The sequence below is a fragment of the Salvia miltiorrhiza genome, unplaced genomic scaffold (assembly GCF_028751815.1).
Source record: "Salvia miltiorrhiza cultivar Shanhuang (shh) unplaced genomic scaffold, IMPLAD_Smil_shh original_scaffold_209, whole genome shotgun sequence".
In the NCBI taxonomy this organism is placed as follows: domain Eukaryota; kingdom Viridiplantae; phylum Streptophyta; class Magnoliopsida; order Lamiales; family Lamiaceae; genus Salvia; species Salvia miltiorrhiza.
The window spans coordinates 252,384-279,537 of NW_026651501.1; the positions used below are offsets into that span (position 1 = coordinate 252,384).

General features: G+C 36.6%; 2 protein-coding genes, 2 long non-coding RNA genes and 1 other non-coding gene across 6 annotated transcripts; 4 read left to right on the forward strand and 1 right to left on the reverse strand.

The window, feature by feature from the left end:
* The first annotated feature begins 3,707 nt into the window (after positions 1 to 3,707).
* On the forward strand, positions 3,708 to 6,100 carry LOC131003374 (uncharacterized). 2 transcript variants are annotated; one of them, XR_009094628.1, is made up of 6 exons: positions 3,708 to 4,049; positions 4,225 to 4,281; positions 4,421 to 4,502; positions 5,159 to 5,239; positions 5,752 to 5,830; positions 6,007 to 6,100. It is a non-coding gene; the product is annotated as an uncharacterized LOC131003374 (long non-coding RNA). The 2 variants fall into 2 exon arrangements; XR_009094627.1 differs by lacking the exons at positions 4,225 to 4,281; positions 4,421 to 4,502 and having other exon boundaries at positions 3,711 to 4,049.
* A 1,222-nt stretch (positions 6,101 to 7,322) lies between these two features.
* LOC131003356 (putative late blight resistance protein homolog R1A-4) lies at positions 7,323 to 9,851 on the forward strand. The gene has a single exon (XM_057929875.1). The coding sequence runs from the start codon at positions 7,323 to 7,325 to the stop codon at positions 9,849 to 9,851; it is 2,529 nt and encodes an 842-aa protein (XP_057785858.1).
* Positions 9,852 to 11,602: 1,751 nt separating this feature from the next.
* Positions 11,603 to 12,209, forward strand: LOC131003375 (uncharacterized). Its single transcript, XR_009094629.1, has 2 exons — positions 11,603 to 11,898; positions 12,004 to 12,209. It is a non-coding gene; the product is annotated as an uncharacterized LOC131003375 (long non-coding RNA).
* A 1,238-nt stretch (positions 12,210 to 13,447) lies between these two features.
* LOC131003397 (small nucleolar RNA U3) lies at positions 13,448 to 13,667 on the reverse strand. The gene has a single exon (XR_009094635.1). It is a non-coding gene; the product is annotated as a small nucleolar RNA U3 (small nucleolar RNA).
* A 4,729-nt stretch (positions 13,668 to 18,396) lies between these two features.
* On the forward strand, positions 18,397 to 23,075 carry LOC131003376 (uncharacterized). The gene is made up of 12 exons (XM_057929887.1): positions 18,397 to 18,929; positions 19,477 to 19,605; positions 19,834 to 19,926; positions 20,111 to 20,190; positions 20,392 to 20,505; positions 20,700 to 20,773; positions 20,912 to 20,988; positions 21,274 to 21,357; positions 21,443 to 21,535; positions 21,622 to 21,729; positions 21,844 to 21,918; positions 22,316 to 23,075. Exons 1-12 carry the CDS (start codon positions 18,510 to 18,512, stop codon positions 22,757 to 22,759), a joined length of 1,791 nt encoding a protein of 596 aa, XP_057785870.1. The 5' UTR covers positions 18,397 to 18,509; the 3' UTR covers positions 22,760 to 23,075.
* Positions 23,076 to 27,154: the final 4,079 nt, after the last annotated feature.

Genomic DNA, 27,154 nt, shown 5'->3' on the forward strand with positions numbered 1-27,154 from the left:
AAAGCTCAAAACTCTTGTTTTATTTTTAGTTTTGGAATTAATTTGGTGAAAGGGCCGAAGCCCATGATTTTTGGTTTAGGCGGCCTAGGGCCGCATGCATGGAGTATTAGTTAGGTTTTAATTTTCTTTTGGTACACACTTTTACTACTACAGCCGCAATTGTTGATTAGATATAGGAGTTGACTTCTTTGTTTTCATGCAATTTAATTGATACACACGTTCCTTAGTGTCTTTAATCTCCTTGTTTACTTTTACTTTTACAATTTAATTCTTGCATTTGTTTCTGGAATTGCGGCTGGAATAGGATCGAAGGCAGACGAGTATTTGGGTTGATTCAAGTGGTTGATTTAATTCTTGCAATTTATTTCATAGCTTGTTTCGTTTATTTTATTTATGTTTATTTTTATTTATTTGATTGTTCTTAATTTAAGTATGAGTAGCTAAAACTTTTAATTCGGCGAAAATAATGAAACTCTAATTTAATGATCTGTGAGATCTAATTGGTTTAAAATTGATTCCTATTGATTCCGATTAATTCCTAGGTTCAATGATAATTCTGATTTTATTTAAGTCTGGCCAACTTAAGTTTAATTGGATTATAGTCAATTAGTTCCTGCCAATCCGTAATTGTTGGAATAGGGCTGATTAGTGATACAACTACCATGTTCGTAGTAGGAATTAATTGGTATATTAATTATTACTAGCGTCTCTAGGATAATTGATATAAATTGGGTTCCTTCATCTTAATGCTATTAGAATATTAAATCTAGGTCTGGCGTCTCCAGCTAGGTTATATTTTAATAAGAGAAATAAGCAGGTCTGGCGTCTCCAGCTGTTTATCGACACAGTAAGTAGGAATTGGGGTACGCCCGTTGCGTTTCACGGTATCCTATAACTGGTTGGTTGATAGAGATTAATTAATCTTTGCGTCGATGATCAGAGCTTTGAATTAGTGTGGATTTATTCGAGCCGAGTTACCTTTTTATTGATTTATTTCAAAGAGTTATTTTATTTAATTTTCTTTCTTAGTTAATTAATATTTTCTCAAAATTAAGGCGTGGTGGCTACACCAAAATTATAGGTTTTAGAGAATTGAATGAATTTACCTGCTCTCTGTGGGATCGACCATGCTTATCATCATACTAATTTGTTTTGATAATTCTGCAGGAATTATTTTGGTGGGATACGACGTCCACCAGTAATTCAGGCGTGTCATTCCTACCATTAGTCCAATTACAAAAAATTGTAAATATTACTCCCTCCGTCCACGAAAAATATCTTACTTACTATTTTTTTTTTATACGGAAAAAAGTCTTGTTTCACTTTTTAAATCATCACATCATACTTTTTCTCCTACATTTAACTATAAATTGTACTTTTATTCCACTTTTTAACTAATTAATTGTGTATCTTTATTCTACTTTTTTGTACTAACACTACCCTACAAATTAATTTTATTCTACTTACAACAACTTTAACAATTTTATTAAAATTGGTGTCCACCCTCAAACGAGACTCTTTTTCGTAGACGGAGGGAGTAGTATTTAGATAAAGTTAATGTAATATTTTCATTTAAGACGTTAAAATAAAATTAGATATAAAATCGATAGCCTATTTTTCGAATTAAAAAAAAAAGCCTATTTTTCATTTCTTCCATGACTTGGGCAGCAGTTTTTTTAAGGAAATAAAGAGAGTGGTTTTAAGGCTAAAACTGATCTTCCACTCATGATTAATTTTTTTATGCTGAAAAGTTAGGCTTGTTTTCCAGTACTTGGAAGTTTTTAATAACTATTAGTTATCCCTCTTTAAGAAATTTATTAAACTTTTTCTTGAACCCTATTGAAACAGATGCTCGAATTTTGTTGACCTGTATAAAAAAAAATACTAGTGTATTACCCGTCGAAATTCGACGGGTACATATTTTATGTAATTTATATATTTTATGTTATTCTTATGATAATTATATAAAATAATTTTTTATGTAAATTATTTATATAATTAATTAAAATAAATTAGTAATACATTTTAAATTATATTAATCTCAACAACTTTTAGCAATTAAATTATTAATTTTGTTGAGATCATAAAAATACCCATTAGTTTTCATATGAAATTTTATAAAAAGTTTTCATATTTATGGGTTGTATAATTGGAAAAATTAACTATTTATTTGATAAAATTGTGCTAAGACTTACCTATCCATCAATCACAATTATTTCCAATGCTTCATTGTCTAACTTATCTCTTTGAACTCATAATCGCAAAATTCTGACAACCATATTTTTATTCTTTATTTATGGGTTAATGGCATTCAAACGGATAGCTTCATTATTCGTCGATATTTCTAATATTTAGAATAAGTATATATAACCAACATTTTAAAGTCAATTCCTCAATCTAGCTCGTTTCAAAAAAAAAAAATCAATTCCTCAATCTGCTTTACATCTATTTTGATCAATCATAAAGAACACTAAGGCAACCAAAATAAAACTAACTTAATGTTTGATCATTAAACAATGAGTTTGTTATAACCATTCCCAATTATTTCAGTCACACCCAATTCTTCTACAAAAGAAAAAGTTTGGACTACAATTCTGGTAACATGAATTAAGAATATTAAAAAAATATGAGATAATTCAATTAATTCAACTATATTCAACTACTCAATTTTTGAGACGATTAAAGTTTGTTATTAGCCCATATAGACTAACAGTAGCCACAAAACTAAAAAGTTTCTTGTGAGGATTGTTGTCATAAAGAAAGTAAAATTGCTCTAAAATACATATGCAAAAGAAATTACTTTGCTTGTTAAAATCAGCACGTCTCAGTGAATTAGGCAAAATTATTTCTGTTTTGTTATAAGGAAAGGTTAAAAAATTTAGAACACTAAAATAAATTTGTAGAGAAACTGAGTCGTACAATATGAGATCTAGAAAATTATGGTAAATCAACGTAATAAATGTTATACTATACATATTGTATAGTTTTAACTTATTTTGTTAGAAATAGATATTGGGCGCATTCCTCCCTTAAAAAGCCTTATAAGGGAGAGGGTTGTCTCACCAGCCTTATAAGGGAGAGGGTTGTCTCACCATATAAAGTGGCTCATGCCATACAACCCCCGCGCACAGCGTGGACTATTCCAAACGTCATCTGTTGACAACGAAACCCTCCATATAAAGTGGCTCATGCCATACACCCCGCACGCGGGGGAGCATCATTGGATTGGGTTGGCTCTGATACCATGTTACACTACAAGAAAAAGGAGCTTTAGTGCCGAAAAAATTAGTTATGGGATTTTTACCCTCACTAATTGTGTAATTTAACATATTATTAGTGAGAGTAATAATAGTTCTCTAATTAAAGGTCAGAATTATTTCTAAGGAACAATTCCACCGTCATTAAAAGCGGAAACTAATATTTCTTTTTTATTTTTGGGGGAGAAAAATTATATTTCTAATTATTGATTAATTAATTTGACATCGTTGTATGACTATTACTTTTGTACACATTTTTTTACAGCACTTTTGATTAATTATTACTTTTTTTTATTAATTATTACTTTTGTACACATTGGAGGTTCTAGATTGATTTCAAATTTCCACAAAATAAAATAAGACAAAAAAAGGGTGACTTATAAAATTAATTTTCTGCTTTTGATTCACATTTTCTATATATATAAATAATAACTGACTTTGCTTTTTAACAGATAAAATGCAAAAGAAAAAGCTAACCTCCTAGTAAACCATTTCATATTCGTCGAGAGAGATAAAATAGTATTCCTCTCTCTCTCTCTCTCTCTCTCACCTAGCTAGCTAAGAACGAAGATGCAGCAATCCAATGAATTCTCCAATTTTCGATAATTCTTCATCGCCAATTCAATTCTCCACATACTCAACCAATTGAATTTCAATCCAACAAGGAGATTAGCTCCATTTTCAATTTCACCTATTTCATACGAGGATTTGGCTTGAGGTTCAATTTCATTTGAAATTGATTCAGACATCAGTTGAGAGCTTGGGCTTTTAGTCGTTGAGCTGTCTAACAAGGTAACTTTTAGTTATGCATTGAATTCTTCTTCTTCTTCTTTCCAATTTTCTACGTGTTGCAAAATAGGGGATGGAGCAATATGAAATTGCTGCATTTGCTTGTTTGTTTATAGTCCGATCTATTGTTCCTGCTTTTCTGTGATATTATTCGAAATTGATGGTTTAATTGATATAGGCTGACCTAGAATTGGAAGCGATCAGGCAAAGGAGAATAATGGCTCAACGTGGCACGGTAGTGATTGCATTTTGTTTTGTTTAATGTTTCTCCAAAGTATCAAGTTTATCCTTTGTGTTCCTGGCATGCTGTAGTTCCTTGTTTATTTCTACTAAGCTTTTATTGATTTTAAATTGTGATTTCATATTTCATTTAGGGAGGCTGATTTTGACTTCGTATAGTAGTAAGTAGAGTTGAAGAAAGGCTCATAACGCTGCTCCAACAATTCAAAGAAACTAGTAAGTAGAGTTGAGATCTCAAGAAATAGCCATTTATCCTTTGTGAAGTTTTGTTGTTACCCAGATTAGGAGGTGATTGAGTGTTCTTGATGACGATTTTTCTCAGGCATCTGCCAAACAATGCTAACTGGGGGCATCGTGTGATTTTATACTGTTGTGGCTTTTGAAATTGTTTTGGCAGATGGTCGGTTGGTCAGAGCAATGAAAGACAATGAATACTCTGCCCTTTTCTATGCTATCCCATGGTCTCAGGGTACTCTAGGACTTCTTGTTGCAGCTGAGATTAAGCTCATCCCTATGAAGGAATATATGAAGTAGATGTAAATTTAGAATTAAGCTACTTGTTGCTATATTTTTGTCCATTGCTGCTGATATGATTTTATTGGAATGTATATGAGGAGAGATATATCTATAGTTTGCAGAATAGTTGCTTTACTTTGACATGTTCATGCACAACTAATTAAAGACTTTTATATCCTAAAAAAACTCTTTATGAATTGTTATGCTTAATGTTAACTGGGTAGTGTCTAAGGACCTGATAATTTGAACACCTTGGCTATTTTTTTTTATTGTGGAGCATAGTTCTTGATATCGAGCATCTACTTAAACCAGTGCAGTAATTTCTAGGTGAAGGAAATAACTGTGTGCTTTTACAGGTGAGAATCCCGTAGCCTCCGAGGATTCTTCAGCTTCAATTTCGGCTACCAATATTAGAACAAAGAAGCTCTTTGTCACCGGTATAGTACAACTCATACACCTGTGAAATATCTGTTTATTAATGGCCTTCCGTGTTCTGCTCAGTAGGTGTTACCGTATTCTTCCATTTTAGGAGTCAGCACTTAGTTTTGCCCTGTATTTATCGATGTGGGATAAGCATCTGCAGCATACCACTCTAGTAATTAATTTACCAGATGCTGCTGCTGCTAATTATATTCTTATATTTTCAGTGAGTGATAAATAATTATTTAAAGTTTATTACTTGAAATCAATAGCGGGATAAAGTGATAAGCATTAAAGAAAACAGAGTGGCATAATCTCATAATTGGATAGTTTAGTAGTTCACAAGATTTTGTAATATTTTTATCTAGATTTTGCGTACATACCAGCACGATGGATTGCTACTACAACTCTTAGTATATTTGCATAAATATATGCACAATTGCTCTGTACGTACATATATGGAACCTCCACCTACTCTGTTGCTATTTTCCTTAAAACTCTGTTTTTTTTTTCTCCTTTATATTTGTAGCTTAAGGATTCAAAGATACCAAAGGTAGAAGCATTTAAAGTTTCGGGAAAAAAGCTGCAATAATTTCCTCTTGAGACAGGTATGCTTCTCCATCATTGCTCATACTTTATGTGAATATATATTTCCTCGTACTTTATGTGATTGTAGTCTTCCATTTGGTTGGTGATGTTGGTAGTTCTATCTCCATTATTAGGATGCCTAGAAATTGACACCTAGCAAATTCTAATCGATTTCCTTATTTTAATAATCATTTAGATGGCACCTAGCAAGAAATGGATGAATTTTGTGAATGATCGATTGAATGAAAAATATAAAGCTGGCGTGGTCGAATTTTTGGACTATGCTTTTTGGACTAATTAGAAATATATATTGAGCTCATTCCTCCTTTAAAAAGCCTTATAAGGGAGAGGGTTGCCTCACCATATAAAGTGGCTTATGTCATTATCTCCAATGCAATGTGGGACACTTCAATATATTCGTACAAATGCAAAAAAAAAAAAAAAAAAATTGCTTTGCTTGTCAAAATCAACACGTCTCAGCGAATTAGGCAAAATTATTTTTATTTTGTTATAGGAGAAGGTCACAAAATAAATGCATAGAGAAACTGAGCCGTATAGTATGAGATTAGAAAATTATGGCAAATCAGTATGTTATACTATACACATTGTATAGTTTTAACTTGTTCATACTTTTTGTAGCCGAAGATTGTTCCACGAACGTATAATCTAAATAAAAAAACGAAGAAGATCAGGAAATATGTGAAAGAAATAAAATTAATCTTACACCTTTTTTATAAATGAAATATAAGAATAGTTGATTTCACAAAGAATTATTCTTTCGACGAGATTTATCTATATTTGAGTCAAAATGTTGGTTATTATTAATAAAATATATTTATACTCATGATAAAATGAAACAATTAAATAACAATTAAAAAATTAAATTGTATATATATGTTGACTCGTGAAATCTTCTGCGTGGAGAATCACGTACGAAATTATAACTATTTATATAGCTTGTATACGTGGAGTTTGATAGCATATTAATGCATGTTATTGATTTTTATACATTTGTATGTTATTGATTTTTATAGATTTTTTAATGGGTGAAGTTTAAATAGAGGTGGGGATTGATTAGAGATATGGAAAAATATAAGAATGAACGAGAATTGAAGAAAATTGAAATAGAGTGATTATTTGACGGCACGTAGGATATGATTTATTTTTCTCCTCTAATTAAAGTCTACTACGAAACAAAGGTTAATTGCTAGGATGCTTCCCTTCTAATTAATAAGTTTGGGGTTCAAATCACTAGAGCAGTTAATATGTGTGTGACTTTGTTGTATGTCTCTTTCTCTTGAAAAAATAAAACTAACACAAGTCAATGAGAGATAGAGAGTTTTTTTTTTTTGATAAGGAATGAGAGATAGAGAGTTTACTAAGTCCAAATTCTCTCTCTTTTGCTACTTATTTTTTCTTAGAAAGTGCAGAGTATTTGTTTATGTTGCAAGTGTTGGATTCATTCATAAAGTATACTGTTTTCCTCTGTTTCTGTGTTTAGGAAGGGTAGATATGGCGTATGCTGCGCTTCTCTCGGCTTTGCAAGCGCTGAGGAAGGCAACGCAGCAAGATCACTTGTACAATTTGTCCACAATCAAACATCAAATCACAATTCTTGATGAAAAGTTGTGTTTCTTGCAAGATTTCCTCGAAAATGATCCGCCGGCAGGCGGAATAGCTACTGATTCTCTGGAAGGACGCATCAGAGAAGCTGCGTATCAAGCTGAAGACATCGTAGACTTCCATGTCCAAAATCCGCTTGTCCCTGTTACTGTCAGAAGGTCTATATATCAAGACTTTCAAAATGTTGTGGATGAAGTTGTTTCCATTGTGCAACAAGTGGTGGTGATCAAGGAAAGTCGAAAAGAGATCAAAGCTTTGCAGTTGAGTGATCATACCTATGGTGATGCACCTATTGGGAAAACGGCTATGGTTGGATTTGACGACGAACTGATGGAAATCAAGAATCAGTTGTGTGGAGGATCAACTAATGTTAAGGTCGTTTCCTTGGTTGGGATGGCGGGGATTGGTAAGACGACTTTAGCCACTAATGTTTTCTGCGATCCGTGTGTTGAGTATCACTTCCATGTCCGTGCTTGGACAGCCGTGACACAAGATCACAGAAGGTCAAATATTCTCCGAGGCCTCCTCCATTCAATGGCTGAGAATTCGAGCCCGGGATCAGAACAAGTGGATGAGCTTGTGTACAAGAGTTTGAAGGGGAGAAGGTACCTCGTCGTGTTGGATGATATGTGGAGCACGGAGGCGTGGGATGACGTAAAGATGATCTTCCCCGACGATCATAATGGCAGTCGGATCATAGTAACCACCAGATTAGTAGACGTGGCTGTCTACGCCAACTCCTCTGCCCCTTTCCATCAGATGCGATTCTTGAACGAGGAGCAGAGCTGGGAGCTTCTCCGGGGGAAGGTGTTTGGGGAGGAACGTCGTTGCCCTCGTGAACTGGAGGGAACTGGAAGATGGATTGCAAGGAACTGTCGTGGGCTTCCACTCTCGATCATCGTGGTTGCAGGGCTGCTCAAGGTAGATAGGAGGAAGCATCAATGGGAGAATATTGGTAGGGATGTGAGTTTAGCTGTGACTGCATCACGCGACGAGGAAGAGCACCTCCCAACGGAGATATTGTTGTTGAGTTATAACCACTTGCCTCATCATCTGAAGCCGTGCTTCCTCTCCATGGGCGGCTTCCCAGAAGACTACCAAATCCCCGTGTTCCAGCTCATAGCCATGTGGGTTGCAGAAGGATTTCTCAGACCAATTAGGTCGAAAAGCTTGGAACAAGTGGCTGAGGCGTATTTGGAGGATCTTGTCAAGAGAAGTCTAGTTTTGGTCACGATGAATAGGTCTAACGGGAAGCCTAGATTCTGCAGCATACATGATCTGTTGAGGGATCTGTGCATTAAGAGAGGTCGATTCGAAAGATTCCTCCACCCCATGAATGGGATTCAGGAGAGCATGAAGCAGAAGCGCCGCCTCTGGTTCTCCAAATGCGTGGAGTGGTTCCACTTCAGGAACGCGTGCTCCTCCCCTGCTCGCTCTGTCTTCTGCTGCTCTTACAACGACGAGGTGCTCATCGGCTTCAGCCACCTCAAGATACTGCACATTCTTGAAGTGAACTTTGAGTACTTCCCTATTCACATATTGCAATTCCTCCATCTCAAGTTCCTGGCCTTTGCGAGTGGCTTCATTCGCTACTCCACGCTCCCTCCCTCACTGCCTAAACTCGAGAATCTGCAGAGCTTGATTGTGGGTTCATCGGTTAAGTTTAGTTCACATGAGTATAGGTTAGTTGTACCCTTACCAATTTGGGAGATGCCACAGCTTCGGCATCTTGTGTTTCTCAACATAACCTTGTCCCCTGCTTCGTTCCTCTCTCCGGTCCTAGAAAACTTGCAAACGCTTTCGAGGGTGAGAAACTTCAGCTTCACTAGAGAGGCCATTGAGAGGATTCCGAATTTGAAGAGACTCAAAGGTATGTACACGGGTAGATCATCGTTATATCAACTTGGCAATCTCATTTATCTGCACAAACTCGAGACGTTGAATCTCTGCTTCGTGCCAACGGCTGCGGTCAGGTTCGGAGTGCCGCTCGGGGTTAAGAAACTGACTCTTAGAGGATGCGAGATTCCTTGGGAAGACGTGACGGCTGGGATTGGGTGTTTGCCGAATCTACAAGTGTTGAAGCTCAAGTGTTTGAGTGGTGTGGGTGAAGAGTGGGAGGCAGTGGAGGGAGGCTTCCCCGTGCTGAGATTCTTGCTCATGGAGAGGCTTGATCTGCGGCGTTGGGTGGCCGAGGCCACGCACTTCCCGAGGCTCGAGCGCCTCGTGATCAGGCATTGCTCGAGGCTCGAGAGCGTGCCTTGTGGTATCGGAGAAATAGCGACGCTTCAAATGATGGAGGTGGATCACTGCACGCCCTCCGCAGCAGATTCGGCGACGGAGATTCTTGAGGAACAACTCGATTTGGGAAATGATGCTCTTCAAGTTCGTGTGTTGCCCCTCATTAGCAATCAATTTTAATTTTGGGGGCATTTGTGTTGGTTTTGAAATAAGAGTTGTAGCAGATATCGTTGAGAATATGAGTTGTAGAATCTCACTTGTGGTTCAGATCATGAATTCTACTTTTAATGGAAATTTAATTATCTTTTTTCTTTTTGAAACTATGGAAATGTAAATATTAGTTTATGAAGTTTGGTAATTTTTACGTTCATGAATATATATATTACTCTTACAAAAATAATTAATAAATATTGTGTTCATAATTATTATTATTTATAGAAGAAAAAAAAACTTTATTTCTCCCATTTGACTTGGTCTATATTCTTTTTGGGTTGTTTCATTTAATTCTTTCACAAAAATTTGGGTACAATCGAGTGTACCGTAAAATTGGATTGACTTGTATCCAGACCTTGACCTGCATCCTAATCTGAACTCACATCCTAGCCCAAATCGTGTAAAATACTATTCGGTTATACAAATGATATTGTCTATAATTGACATTATTCGGTTATATAAATGACACTGTAACATTTTAAAATATTATAGTGTCATTTTCAATCTTATACTATTATTTGAAATATTATAGTGTCATTTACAATCGTATAGTGGCAATTATACATAATGTCATTTACAATGTTATAGTGTCATTTGTATAACAGAATAGTGTCAATTAAAGACAATGTCATTTATATAACCGAATAGTGTCATTTATACGATTTAGGTCGGAATGTGGGTTCGAATCAAGATGCAGGTCAAGGTTTGGGTGTAGATCAATCTGATTGTATGATACACCTGATTGTACCCATGACCACCTTTAATTTTATCTATTTCTTTTTTAGGTAATTACGAAAAATAAAGCACAAATTTATAAATAAATAAAAAGAAAAAAAAAGAAGTAAAAAATCTTATATTCTTATTCAACATTCCACATCCATTAATTATAACTTCTTGAAAAACTAGGGTGGAAAAGATGACTTTTTTTATCGGATAACAAAAATTTAAGGCCATATTAGGAAAGATGGGATCTTAATGTCTCATAATTTAGTGTCTCTCGTCGTGTTCTATTATTAATTTATTATAATTTTTAATTATTTTTTTAATTTTAATTTATTATATTTTAATATAATAAAAAGACAATTAACAAGGTTCACTCATCCAATCAGGATTTATAATTATTTTTTATATTTATTTGAATTAATAATGAATTATTTAGGTTAATTAATTTAAAGTTAGGATATACTCCTAACTTTTAAAATTTTCTAGTTTTAGTGATAAATATTAATTAGAGTTTATTATATAATAATATTTTTTTTATTTTATAACAATTAATTATATAAAATAATATATTTATATATATATTGAGACACACTAAATTGTGAGACAGAGGATGTCATAAGCGAATTAGGATGAATTTGTATTCAAGGTGTTTGATCCTTGGCACTATATAACTCACACAAAAGATAATTTATTTTTTGATATTCTCTGTCATTATATTACTAGTAAATTAAAATCGTTAACTTTTTTATTTTTATTTTTCTAAAACCAATCCGCTTGGATGACGACGACAATAATAATAATAATAATAATAATAATAATAATAATAATAATAATAATAATAGTACGTGAAGCATTGGGGCCCACCAATACGTAGGCATCTTGGAAAAAATTACACCCACGTTATGTTGTTACTTTGACTTGAATTTGTGTAAGTTTACTTTCATCTTCTAATGTTTTTTTATGAGATTATCCTCATCCAAATCCCATAATTAAATTTAAACTTGGAGATGATCATATTCAACGTCATACTTTGCAAAATCAACATAATCACAGATTCAAACTAGTAGAAGAATTCAAACTTTTTTCATTATTATAATTTTCTTGCAACTCGTAATTAGTTCATTTTGCTCAAGAATAACTCGTCACCCCACCTAAATAAATATGTGATCCCAAAAATCAGTTTTAATTGATAAAATGGCTAACAAGAATCTGATCATAGCAACTCTTTTGGCCATCATCTTCGTATTGTCTCTTGCCTCGATGTGCGATGCATCTCGACTGAGTTATCAAGGTACAATATTAATATTAGTAATCTCATTAATTACGTATATCATACAACTAATCTTTATGTTTCATTTCATCAATTTTATTCTTTCTTATCTCCAAAACTATGCAGAATTTGGCGCTAAGTTAGAAAAATGTGGCCCGTGTTTCTGTTGCCAACCGAATAATCCGCTGTGCTGCCTCTGCGCCTGCCCCGTGCCGCCGTGAAAAGCTACAGTTTGAGACCAGATTTTTCTGCTTCATTAATTATGATTAGTATGAGGATGTAATAAACTTGATTTGGTTTGTTGTTTGATGAATAAATTTATGTTCCGTAAATAGTCATTTCTTGTTCATTCATGATATAAGAGAATCAGTGAAGGTAGCAATTAACTAGGCTATAATTAATTTTATTGAACTTAATTAAAGACAAACAAGAGCTAGAGATGGTGGTGGAGTAGCTATTAAAAGTATATAACTTCAAAGTTGGGAGCTGACAAGCTCTCCACTGCTTCGTTCTTATCCAAGAGACAAACTTGAACATGAAATGGAAGATCTTCCCCTTGTGATTCCACAATCTCTTTCACACGCATCGTCGCTGATCATTTGCTGCAGTTGAACAACAATATATATTTCTTGCAGTTTGAGATGGGATCTCCTTCAGCTCTTCTAAATGAAAAAGATAAAGCTTCTCTTGCAGTCCAATGCTCCAGACTACAATGCCAAGTATTTGAGGCAAGGGAATATATTGGCCTTCACATTGGGTGTTCCAAAGCCTTCTAATGCACACCACAATTTAAACTTCTCGAGAAGGGGCAATACACCTATATATGATCTTCCTTCCCATTCAAAGCCACCTTTCATCATAAGAGTCCGACTCTAGTTTATGCAGAGAATCATTCCCTCTAAAATCATACACATAGGAGACGTACAGAGATTCCAATACACATATATACATTTTAAATATATTGCTTAAACAATAATAATCATCATGCATGGTTGATTCCCTCTGGATCTCCCAGAATACTTTATTCTCAGCTTCTCGATATTGGGAATTCTCTTCATCACACTTGAAATTAGTTGCAGGGAGACGCAAACTTGCTCAGCCATCTCAATATGCCTCAGCTGAGGCATGCATTTTCCAAATCTCAGTAGGTGATTCAACGAAGAAAAGATCGAGGACATGCTATTAACTTCAACACTGCCCCTCGTTTTGTACAAGAAGATAAATTGCATTCCTAGATTGATTATAAGTTGGTAGATGTCTGGAAATTAATTTTGGAATACATTGCAAGTTGTCATATATATTCCATTAATTAGTTTGCAAAAATGCCCTAAAATTCCAAGTCAATATCATTTAATTAGAACAAAAATAACACGCGAAATAATAGATGTAAACTAACAAAAATAACACGCGAAATAATAGATGTAAACTAACATGTAGCTCTTACATCTCGTAGTAATACTCCTAGTCCTAGAATTACTTACGAATCATGAAATCCTGCAGGGAGGCAGGCTTCTACTTCGTCTTTCTTTAATGGCTTAAAGAAATTTGAATAAAACAAAAAAAAGTTAGGAGTCTGTCAGACAGCTGCAAGACCACCCCAGCCCAACGAAGTGAGCCAAGAACGATCCTCTACTACACCAGCGGCCCAGCAACCGAACCACTGGGTGCGGTTAATCACGCTCTGGTCGAGCAGCCATGGTTCATCCACCAGACTTGGTTTCCTGTCTCCTTAGAAATCAAGGATACAGAGGTACGAGCCTATAGAACAGATCCTGTTCAAGTAAGGTCGTATCCATGACATCTGAACTTTGCCTTTAAATATGCGTTACTTTGTTCGTTTCTTTTCGATGTGGGATAGATAATAAATCCATTAAAGACCCACAGCTCTGCCAATAACTTATTCTTCCTTGATTAGTTCAATGTCTAACAATACGTACGAACGAGCCTTCCTCAAAATGAAAATTTATACACAACAGACACGAATTAATTAGTCGATGAATTTAACAAAAGTATAGACAAATGTAAATAGGGTTTTTGTAAGAAGGTTACTGGTCTTCTTAGTAGCTCGAGCTGCATCAGATGGAAAAGCAGCCAGGATGCCATGATCAAACTCTTCTTCATAGTTCATGCTGCCATGCTATGCTATATAACGAAGTATGTATATATGCTATTTAGTTATTGAGGAAGAATGTTGCGATTTCATCGTTGGATTTTTGTTATTCAAATGTGTTGTGAGTGTTTTAACAGATACGGAGACACCAACAACTTCGACGTAAGAGATGGATGTCAAAACCGAAGAGGAAGTACTTGATATCATTCATTGCAGGTGCCAGGTGCTAATGCTTCTCATACACACCTTTATTCACACAGTTGTTTCTGTGCTTTTCTTACATGAATATAAAGATGTTTTTTACATCAACATATGTCCTAAATGAGTGTACTAGATTGCAACACGTAACCACTGAGTGCTATCTTGTTTTCAATGCGAGTTTCATTCATAAAATAGATAGCAGAATGAGTGTAATATTGTTGAGGTGTGGCTTCAAATTTCAACACCTATCATCCCACATCGATTTTGGACTTTTAATAATCATGTATATAAACGTAACATCCATACTAAGTACCGCCGAGCTTTGTAACGTGAGCTTGTAACCCAAGTGGGGGCTTTAAAATGGTTGGATGTTGGCCCGAACTAACTGACTGGGCTTTGTGGCGCAATCTCTGGCCCGCCCGTTCCAAGCTGGGAGTTGGGCCATGGGTCCTGTGCGAAGGCATGGGCTTCTTGACCCGTAGAGTGGAGGGCACCGCGTCAGGCTGGATTCACAGAGCAGCGACAACCTCCCGCTCTCGGCAGTGGAAGGATAACGGGTCGGTGCGTTCCAAGCCCATTAAAGCCAGATATGTCGGCCCAATTGGACAACCATTTTTTTTCCTTTTTTATTTTTTTTTCTCTAGTTAAATTACTCGAGTTATTTTCGTTTTGTCACTCTAAAAAATCACTTAATAAACTAAAATCTATATATTATATATAGGAGTCTTCTCCCTCCATTTTTTTCTCTTCTCCCATTATTTTTTTACTATTTTTTTTCTTTTTTCTTTTTATAATTTTAATTCTTTTCTAAACATTATCAAATTTTAATTTATAAATAAAAATCAATGTGCATCTTAAGTTTAAGTTCGTCAGAAGATCTTTAAAATGAATATGTAATTAAAAATTTAAAATATTTTATTTCTTTCTCTTTATTAAAATTTTTAAAAAAATTATTTATGTTTGTGTATGAAAATATTTATTTATTTATTATTATTATTATTATTATTATTATTATTATTATGTGTAATATTAATTTTCATTATCGAATACTTTAAAATAATTTAATACCTATAATTATCATTACACTTTATACATAATTAAAAATTACGTTTTTAAATTCAGAATTTTATTGAGTAATTAGTATTTTATTTTTAAATCATATTTTGCATTTATTATATTTTTTTATGTTTAATATTTATAGTTTGTTATATATATATATATATATATATATATATATATTGTTTCTATATATATATACTCCCTCCGTCCCAATATTGAAGTCCCCTTTCATTTGGGCACGGGTATTTAGGAGAGTTAAAGTAGATGTAAAAATAGTAGGGACCACATAATTAGTGATTTAATTAATGGTATTTTATTTCTTAATTAAATTAACTAATAATGCTACAAGAACAGTGGACCAACTGTTCCACCGCCAGAAATCAGAAGCCGGCCGTCACCTTCTTCCCCAAATTCCACCGGCTGTCACCTTCTTCCCCAAATTCCACCGGCCGCCAGAAATCAGAAGCTCCTCCTCCAGTTCCACAAATTCCACCGCCACCAGCTTCCCCAATTTGCAGCCGGTCGTCACCACCGCCACTTCCTCCACTGGCTGTAATCGCTCCAGCTCCCCCAAATCTGCAAAATCAAGCTCAGAAATCCACCGCACCAAATCTGCAACCAAAATCCCTAACCAAATCTGCAACCCAAATCTGCAACCAAATCTCCCCAAATCTGCCGGCAAGGCCACCATTTCTCCCCAAATCTGCAAATTTTGGCCGCTCAATTCCCGGTGACCGCACGCCGAAAGGGGTGTCGTTCTCCGAGGCAGTGGTCGGGGAAAGCTTCGACTTTTGGCTTCGAATTTTTATTGTCTTCATTCCCGCAGAGATATGGTTTTGAACGGTGATTTTACTGGTATTTGGTCGGATTTGAAGGTTTCTGGAATTGGGGAAGGAAAACGGGCGGCGGTCGTAGGGGAAGGAAGGCCGGTGGCGTGAGGGAAGGAAGGCCGGCGGCGAGCCTTGTTTCAGAGAGAAAAGGCGAGGAGAGAGAGAGAGAGGGGAAAGGAGGGAGGCGGTGAAATTGGGGGTTGGGTGGAGACCCTCGCCGCTGCTGAGGGGCCGGCGAGTCGCCGCCCTTATTCCTGCTGAGAGGCGGTGGAGGCGGCGAGGCGGTGGAAGGTGGAGGCGGCGAGGCGGTGAAAGAAGAAGAGGAGAGAGGGGGGAGATGACGATTTGAGAGAGAAGAGAGAAGTGAGGAGAGAGAGAGGCAGGTGGGTTGGGTTGTGAGAGGAGAGAGAGATAATTAAATCTATTAATTGTATGCTAATTGATGCCAAAAAAGGAAAGGGGACTTGAATATTGGGACGGCCCAAAAAGGAATACGAGACTTGAATATTGGGACGGAGGGAGTATATAATTTCGATTTCGCCGTGCATCGGACGGATGGTCGTACTAGTAAGCATATTAATGATCACTTTCAATTTTTTAAAGTTTTAAATAATTCTTTTCTTCAATCTTAAGATAACTATTTCTTTATACTAATTTCCCAATTATTTCAAAGTTTCGAAAAAGGTTAATTTTTTAAGATTTTAATTTTCTAATATTTTTATTATATTAATATTTTATTTTTATAATAAATAATTATAAAATAAAATAATCAAAGATCGGACCATCTAACTTATTAAATATGTTGAATATATCCTTTCAAAAAATATTGCTCGGATGTGTATTAGTTTATGCATTTTGACGTAGTTACTTATTCATTTTATAAGGCGAAAGACTTTGCATACGTATCTCTAATCACCGTTTTCCGTGTGAAAATTTATTTGTATGTATTAAAATTGTACCAAATATATTTATTTGATCTTCGTTGAACCTTGAAGAGTGTTTTTGCCCTTTCGACCCTTTTGGATAGAGATGTCAATCGGGCCAGCCCATCGGGTTTCGGGTTAATCGGGTGCGGGCTAATCAGGCTGATGATTTTGTCGGGTTATAAATTTTCAACCATAATCCTAAACGTTCGGGTTTCGGGCTAGCCCATCGGGCTAGTCGGCTTAAATGCGTAAAATAAAATAATCATTTGTATTTTGTTATTTTTAATGATCTAAATATACATAGAAATCAAATATATAAATTATATAGCAAGCATGAAATGCAAAAATATAAGATATTGAAAAAAACATCAAAATTGCATAACATATAAAATAAGTTGGTAACAATAAAATGTTCAACTTTGTTAACGAAAAAATAATAAAATATCCAACAATATTTTGAATTCATAGAAGCAAAGCATATCAAAAATACAAAAAAGTGAAATGATGAGACTTTATAATATTTTATCATTTTTTTTATTTTTATATCTAAATGTTTAATATTAAGTATTCGGATTTCGGGCTAGCCCATCGAGTTAGTCGGGCCGGCCCTATCGGGTGCTGGGCTATTCGGTTACGGGCTAATCGGGTTGTAACTTTTATCGAGTTGAAAATATTCAACCCTAACCCTCTCGGGTGGCGGGTTAATCGGGCCAGTCCACGGGTTTCGGACTAGATTGACATCCCTACTTTTGGATAAGAATTTGCACTATTTTTATGTAAGATATGGATTAAATTGTACAAAATATAAATTTATCTAATTTTCACTAGACCTTCAAGGATGATTTTGCCCCAACAACCTTTGGAGAATAAGAGTACTTAAATAACATATGAAAAATATATGTCTTCACATATGCTTGTCAGTGTTGTTTAATTTATATATATATATATATATATATATATATATATATTAAATTATAAATTTTAATAAAAATCAGTTATTCAGTTAACCTGAATCGATTATCATGTTAACCGATACTCAAAATTTTAAAAAATTTAATAATCGATATCGAATTACTAATCAAAAAAAATGATTATCAAATAATCAAATTCGAATGATTAAATTTTATTATTGAATTATTTTGCACCCAATATTCATTTAGACAGTTCTATAATGTGTTGTCGTTGAAAACGAATTTGACAATGTTTATGGTTATAACGGTGTTTCGATAGGTAATGTATAAAACAAAATTCTAATAAAAGTTTGATCCATCATATAAACCAAACATTAAAAAAAATATTATATACTTATATTTATAGTAATATTTATAAATTCGAGCTAAAAAATAAATATAATATCGATTTTTTTTAGGAATATATCGAAGTTGGAATGTTTATCGAAATTCTATGCAACTGCTTCAGAACCTAAAGAAAATAAAAAAGCAATTAGGAAACAAAATAACAGACTCGCTGGCGAACAGTTAGAGCAAGTTCTCAGACGGCGGCGACATGATGAGAGAGGAGAGAGAACGCTCCGAAACGGCCACAGCGGCTACAGTCAAGGAAGAGGGTGAAGAAACTACTAAAGAGAAGAGAGAAGGAAGCTGCGAAACGGCCACAGCGGCTGCAAAGAAAAAAGAGGGAGAAGAAATTACCAAAGAAGAGAGAGAAGAGGACTGGGAGGGAGAGGAAGACGATGACGACGAGTATTATCTGTCATCGGAGTCGGAAATAGCGGAGGCGTTGGACTTTTTGGACTCGAGAGAAGATGCAGAGGGCGGTATACTCGACGGCTCTTTTACGCCGCTGCACACGCGGCGGCCGAACGCTCACGGTGGGCTCCACTCGCGACCAAACAACTCTTCACTTCAGCCCATATCGAATAAGTCGCAGAAAGTTGCGAATCACATCAGGGCTTCGCCGTTGGAGGTGTGTTTGAAGGGATAAAGCTTGGATTTTTATGTTGCATTTTTGTTGAATTTGTGGCATTTGGGGCTTTTGTCTGCTGATTTTGCTGAAATTGAGCATTTGGGTGTTCGTGATTGATAGATTATATAAGTTCTGTGTTTTTAAATTGAACCGAGAATCGTTTGTGTATATTTTGTTTTGTATATGTGTATGTCTGTGTGATGTTTTAGTTGAATTTTTGAATCAGTTGGTGAATGCATCGTGTGTTTGAAGGGGTAAAGATTGGATTTTTATTCTGCATCCTCGTTGAATTTGTGGCGTTTGGTGCTTTTGTTTGCTGATTATACTGATTGGGTGTTCATTATTGATAAATGATCTAGGTTCTGCGCTTTTTAATTGGAATTCAGAACAAGTTAAGTATACTTGGTCTTGTGTTAGTTGGATTTTTGAGTATATTGTTGCAAAGCAGCTGCCTTTGATGCGTTTAGTTGGCTCTTATGGATGATTGTTTGTCTAGTTTTATGTTTTGTGCGTGCACATTCATTATGATGAGCTGGTTGGTGTGCAGGAGTGGGAAGGAAGGTTCGATGTAGGGATGTCAAACTCAGTCACCACTGCCATTCGGGGGAGTGTTCGTGATATGGCTATTGGTAAGACTAAAACAACTGAGAAAGCAGATCGTGCAACTGTTGAGCAGGTATATGGTGTTCTGTAGAGAAAAAACATTGAAGCTAGCTTCTTTCTCTGTGTATTTCTTAGGTCTGCACCATTGTCTCCTAACGAGTATTTTCATTCTTGGGAGCTGATTGTAGCGCCATTTTGCTCGACATTACTGTGATCGAGTCATCACAGCAGTAGCCTGATGATCAATTGCAATATTGTATGAACTTTACTCCTGTGCTTAGATATGTCTTCTCGCTTTCAGGCAATTGACCCTAGGACCCGTATGGTGTTATTCAAGATGCTTAATCGGGGTATATTTAATGACATCAATGGCTGCATTTCAACCGGAAAAGAAGTAAGTGTAGCCTTTCTCTGTATATTTAATATTTTTTAATCTGATTTTGCAATCAATCTTGCCGATTGTGTATATTTAATATTTTTTCAACTGGAAAAGAACTTTTTATCTTTTTGTTTAACGAAGGTGCAAGTTGAACTCCTTTGGTTTTGAGCCTCTTTTTGATTCTCTATTACTCCAACAGGCCAATGTCTACCATGCTACTAAATCCGATGGTCAGGAGCTCGCTATCAAGGTTTACAAAACATCAGTCCTCGTATTCAAGTATGTAAACATTTTGGTTCATCTCCGTCAACTTATTTTGTCATGCCCCTTGGCTGTAAAACTCGTTATTGAATGGAAATATCCTCTAACTTTTAGATTGAGTAGGATAGGAAAAGGGTTGAATTCACCCTTGATGTCCTATCCAAAGTTATTTTTATATTTGTAGTATCACTTATGTCTTTATCTTCTTAAAACCAACAGGGATAGAGATCGCTACGTACAAGGTGACTACAGATTCAGACATGGGTACTGCAAGCACAACCCTCGAAAAATGGTTAAAACATGGGCCGAGAAAGAAATGAGGAATCTCATGAGGTAATCTTCTTGATATCTCTGTTGGTCCTTTACGTTAAAATGAGGTGAAAAAAAAATTGGAGTTCTGTTCTTCACTTAAAACATTCATAATGAGGTGCTTCAAGAAAAATATAAACAATTGATAGAGTGAAAAATATTAAAAACTCATTATCTTTTTTTTATCTGATATGATTTTCCTCCTGCTAATCCTGAAGGTTAAAAGCGGCAGGAATACGGTGTCCAGCTCCACTACTTTTGAGACTCCATGTTCTGGTGATGGAATTTATAGGTACATTGGTTGTGTTTGTCGATTGTAATATATATGTTGCATCGATTTATTTGTTATTTGATAATTATGTCAGATTTGGTTATTTGCAAAAGCCTTTAATTACATTGGCTAAAGTTACTTTTTCTTTCTCCAACACAGGCAAGGCAGGTTGGGCTGCTCCTCGGCTCAAAGATGCTGATTTATCTGACGACAAACTACGCGAATGTTATGTTGAGGTAATTTCTTATGCTCTTAGTATTTGGCTCTTGGTTCGTTGCTTTACACCAACAATTCAAGTTGACGCGTAAATGGAAGTTTGTAGGCAGTTTAAGGGTTATGGAAAAGTATTCATGCTACTGTTAGTTCTTTGGCAAAAACTTGTGTACATCGGATGTACGATTGCATCCGTCTCCGTCCCAATTAGGGTTTATTAATCATGTTAAACTATTTTTAGCTCCTTTTCTGAAACAAATAAGTATATAGAAAACTAATGGTCACTGTCTTTACCTTTGCAATGCCAGATGATTATGGCGATGCGGACATTATATCAAAAGTGTAAGCTAGTGCACGGAGACCTTAGTGAGTATAATATACTTTATTTTGAGGTGAGCTTTTTGTTTTCTCTCGTTTTTGAATACCATTTTCCAGCACATAGATCACGAGCTTAATGGATTTTATTGTGTTATGCAGGGTCACTTGTACATTATCGACATTTCACAATCAGTTGATCTCGACCATCCCCATGCCCTTGATTTCCTTCGAGAGGATTGTATTCATGTCTCGGTACGTGTCTCTCTGGTTACTGCTATCTGTTCTAGTTTCCCTCTTTTGTACCGAGTTTTATGAGTTTCCTTGTCACTTTCATACAGGATTTTTTCAAGAAACATGGGGTGGCGGTTATGACAATACGGGAATTGTTCGATTTTATAGTCGATCCCACCATTGATGATGATTCTGTGGACAGTTATCTGGAAGAGGTATGAAATATTCGCACGAATACTTCAACCCTAACCATATGCAATCTGAAAATCGCATCACTTTAACAGTTCGTGACATTCTTCCTTACTGGTTAAATATGCATTTCTCTATAGGTGCAAAAGAAGATCTTGGCTAGAGGCGATGAGATCTCCGCTGAAGAAGAAATCGCGGATTTAGTATTCGTCCAGGTTTGTGATTTCGTACACGTCTGTGTACACATCTTCGTCCAGGGTTAATTGCTAAAATATTCACGAACTTTGACACTATTTTATAAATTGTTGCGACTTTTCGATTTGAGTATTGGGGTCGAAAACCTCAATTACTCATATAATGTTGTCTGAGTGATATGTGTCGAGTGCATACCGCCAATATGAAAGAAGAAAAAATCAAGCCACGCCACATTTTGGGTCGTCGGAAAAATTTGGACGTGTCTATTTTGTAACATATTGAAAAATGGTTTTATTGTTGCAACAATCTATAAAATGTGTTAAAAAGCCAAAATCAAGTCAAAAAGTTGGTGAATTGTTTGTAGAATTATATTAGCAATGTTGCGAGTCACGAAATGATTTCGCTGCTCGTCTCCAGACATACATCCCGAAGACTTTGGACGATGTAAAGCACGCGGAGGAGGACGTGCAACGTATCATCAGCGGGAAGGACACCGGAGAAATGTACTATCAGACGATCACAGGTCTCAAGTCGGCCCTCTCTCTGAACAGTTCATCCCAAGCAGAAACGGGGCAGCAGCAACGCGGTGGCAAGCTTGGAAACGAGGGCCCCGATGAATCATCCCCTGGCTTACCAGATGGGGAATCAGAAACTGAAACTGAGGAAAGTGATGAGGACTCAGACTCAGCAGACGGCTCGTTTTCTGATGGCGATAAGAAGACTCCAGCGGAGAGGAAAACGGCTAGAAAAGAGAACAAGAAGAAAGTTAAGGAAGAGAAGAGAGAGTCGCGCAAGAACAAAGTTCCCAAAGCTGTGAAAAAGAAGAAGAAGAAGCTGGCAAAAGCCAAGAAGACTCGATGAGAAACTTCCTAAGAAGGCCTAATTCCTAACTAGTTTTAGAGAGTTTTGTGCTGTTTCGAGTTCTTGCTTCAGGCTGCAGGTTTCCCTCGTCATTTTACAAAAAAATAGGATATTTACGTACATGGTTGTAATCGCGGTATGTAGAAGAGACAGCTCAAATTTGAGCATTTTTGAGAGCCTTCCATTTTCCTTCCGAATGAAAATGTCACGCATAAAATCTAACTGTCAATTAGATTTTACTACTAATGGTACGTTCTCTTTGGTTGTAGTTTATCATAGAAAAATAAGGGATAAATAAAATTTCACCATTTAAATTCTTCTTTTCTTTTTCCTCATTTCCTATAAAATAGAATTTGACCCTTACTTATTTCTCATTTTCACTATAATGGAGGAGGGATAATATTATCCCTTCATTTTTAGTGTGATAATTGTTAAGTATTGACGAAGAAATTGCGATGAACACAAAAGATTTACGTGGTTCGGGCTGAAACCCTACATCCACGGGACCAAGAAAGGGAGCTTCTACTATTGATTCGCGAACTGAGAATTTTACAAGGTGTTACAAGTGTTGACTGGTGTTGTTGTTTACATTAGACACCCAATTGCTCATTATATAGCAAGCTTTGAAAATAACGAGCTGTAAACAACCATCAAAGAAACCGTTATGCAAAACAGTTAGCTCTGCAAAAGAAACTTTGACTCTGTCTCTGGAGTGTTGACTCTGCCTTGGCAACTCTGACTCTGATATGCCTCGGCTGTGACTCTGGCATCAGTGGCCTCTCTGCTCTGCCAGTAGCGAATCCTCTGCTCTGGCAGAAGATCGATTCCTCTGATGAACCGATTCCTCTGGCGAAGCGATTCCTCTGGCGTGGCGATTCCTCTGGTCTGCCAGCAGCGAATCCTCTGCTCTGGCAGCAGCGATTCTTTTGCTCTGGCAACTTCACCAGAGTAAACTTTTACAACTCTAGTGTATACAAACTAGATTATAAACTTACGAAATCATAGACAACAAATCTCCACCTGATTTCTTAAGCTAATAATCGACAACAATAACAAAGGCTCCAGTTCTTCCTCCGAAAATTTTAATTCTGTATCAAAACTTCAAGTCAGCAGATTTACCAACTTAAGACAATGCTCAAACTTAGCAGTAGGCAAAGCTTTAGTCAGCGCATCAGCTGCATTCTCCTCTGTCCCAACTTTTTCCATCTTCACCAGTCCTTGATCAACTATATCCCTTATGAAATGCATTCTGACATCTATGTGCTTAGATCTCTCATGAAAAGTTTGATGTTTCATAAGATACAAAGCACTCTGACTGTCACACTTCAAAGTTACAGAACTTTCCTCAATATCAAAATCGTGCACTAATCCTTTGAGCCACACAGCTTCCTTGACAGCTTCGGTTGCAGCCATGTACTATGCTTCAGTGGTTGATAATGCAACTACAGATTGTAGTGAAGATTTCCAACTAACAGCTGATCCAAAGAGTGTGAAAATGTAACCTGACTGAGATCTCCTGTTGTATGTGTTAGCAGCATAGTCAGAGTCAGTGTATCCCATCAAGAAAGGCTTGCTGATGTCTTCCTTCCTCTGGAACAAAATAGCTCTGTCTGCACTGCCCTTTAAATACCTCAGCACCTTCTTGAGAGCTTCCCAATGCTCTCTACCAGGATCCACCATATACCTGCTCATAACACTTATAGCTTGTGCAATGTCTGGCCTAGTGCAGACCATTGTGTACATCAAGCTTCCCACTAAATTTGAGTAAGGTATATTTACCATTTGGTGTCTCTCTGCGTCATTCTTTGGTTTCTGTTTATCTGAGAGTTGCAGATGAACAGCTAGGGGCACTGTAACAGCCTTTGATTCATGCATATTGAATTTCCTTAACATCTTCAATATGTAATCTTTTTGACATAACCATAGCTTTCCAGCCTTCCTGTCTCTCACGATATCCATCCCAAGAATCCTTTTGGCTGCACCAAGATCTTTCATTTCAAACTCTTGATTCAAACCATCTTTGATTACCTTGATTTCAGCCTTATCTTTGCTAGCTATTAACATGTCATCTACATATAGCAGCAAATATGCAACAATAACTTCATTCCTTTTCTTCAAATAAACGCAGCTATCATATGCAGACTTTGTGAATCCCATCAACTCCATATGCTCATCAAACCTTTTGTACCATTGCCTTGAACTCTGTTTGAGACCATATAAGCTTTTCTGAAGTAAACACACCTTGTTGCTTGTCTCTGGATGTACAAACCCCTCAGGCTGGACCATATGGATCTTTTCCTCCAACTCTCCATGTAGAAATGCGGTTTTAACATCCATCTGCTCAAGCTCCATATCAAACTGAGCTACAACTGACAGCATAACTCTGATGGAAGTATGCTTAACCACAGGTGAGAATACTTCATTATAATCAATTCCCTCCTTTTGAGTGAAACCTCTTGCCACCAATCTTGCTTTGTACCTGGTCTGCTCCTTCCCAATAACCTCAATCTTCTTCTTGAAGATCCATTTGCAACTTACTAATTTCTTGTTCAGTGGCTTTGACACCAGTATCCAGGTACCATTCCTTTCAAGAGAGTTCATCTCCTCCTTCATGGCTAAGAGCCATTGTTCTCTCTCTGGTCCCTTCATAGCCTCTGCATAGGATTTGGGCTCCTGATACTCCAGCTCCTCTGCAATGCTCAAAGCAAAGTATACCATCTCAGCTTGGTTATATCTCTGAGGTGGCTTGGGCTGCCTTCTTGCTCGATCCCTTGCTAGTTGGTATGAGCTTAGATTATCAGAGCTGCTCCCAACATCTTCATCATCTGCAGCTTGTTGGGAGACTTCAGTTGCTCCACCTGATTCATTATCAGCATGGCTTCTATCAAACAATTCATCCAACAAAATTTTACCATCTGCATTTTCTTTCTCTGGATCAGATCCTACTTTATAAGGCATGAGAGCTTCATCAAAAACTACATCTCTGCTGATGTATACTCTCCCCATTCCTGGTTCAGTGCACCACAACTTGTACCCCTTCACACCCTTGGGGTAGCCCAACATCACACATTTTAAGGCCCTTGGTTCAAGCTTCTCTTGTCTGACATGTATGTATGCTCTGCACCCAAAGGTCTTCAAATGTGAATAGTTGGATGTAGAACTATACCAGAGTTCATCTGGAATTCTGAATTCAATAGCGGATGAAGGAGATTTGTTGATCAAATAGGCTGCAGTGACAGCAGCCTCTGCCCAGAATTTCTTTGGCATCCCTGAGTCAAACAACATACACCTTATCCTTTCCAGAATGGTCCTATTCATCCTCTCAACAACCCCATTTTGCTGTGGAGTTCCTGGGACTGTCTTGTGTCTCTGGATTCCCCTTCCAGAGCAGAAATCATTGAATTCCTTGGACACAAATTCCAAACCATTATCAGTCCTCAGGTACTTCACCTTGGTTGCCTTTTCAGTCTCCACCTCATTACACCACACTTTGAATTTCTCTAGTGCCTCAGTTTTATCCTTCAAGATGAAAATCCACAACTTCCTAGAGTAATCATCCATTATAGACATGTAATATCTCCCTTTTCCAAGACTTTCAGTTTGTGTTGGTCCCCACAAATCAGAGTAAACATAATCTAGAGGAGCTTTAGATGTATGTTTACCTGTATCATATGGGAGTCTCTTACTTTTGCTTAAGATGCACTGCTCACACATGTCCACCTTGAATGGAATAGGGTTGCTGATCTTGTTCTGTTTCAGCAACTGATTGAGCCCTTTCTCTCCAACATGAGCCAATCTTTTATGCCACAAGATTGAATCATCCTTCTTCATGGAGTCAGACTGCCCTGTGATGGCTGTGGCTTCTAAGTAATACAAACCATTCCTCCTCACCCCCTTCAAAATGACCTTGTTGTCTTTGGTAACAACAACTCCACCCTTTACAGATCTCCATTCATACCCCTTCGTTTCAAGATATCCAAGGGATATCAGATTCCTTTTTAGACTAGGGATGTACCTCACCTCCATCAAAGTCCTGATGGTGCCATCATGCAGTCTGAACTTTATACTCCCCTTTCCTTTGATTTCACAGGTCTGGTTATTTCCAAGAACCACTGTTCCTTCCGATTGAAATTGCAAATCAGTAAACCAACTTTTATCTGGACACATGTGGAAAGAGCACCCTGAATCCAGTATCCATTGGTCATCCAAATCACCTTGCATCACATTCAAAGCCTCTGCAGTGTCACACTGCTCTTGCTCCTTGGGCTCTTGCTTCTTGGTAGTGTTGGACTGTTTTTGGTTTTTCTTCCAAATGTGGCAGTCCCTCTTCCAATGGCCTGGCTTCTTGCAATGATAGCAAGTTTGAACATCATCATCGGAGTTCTTGTTTCCCTT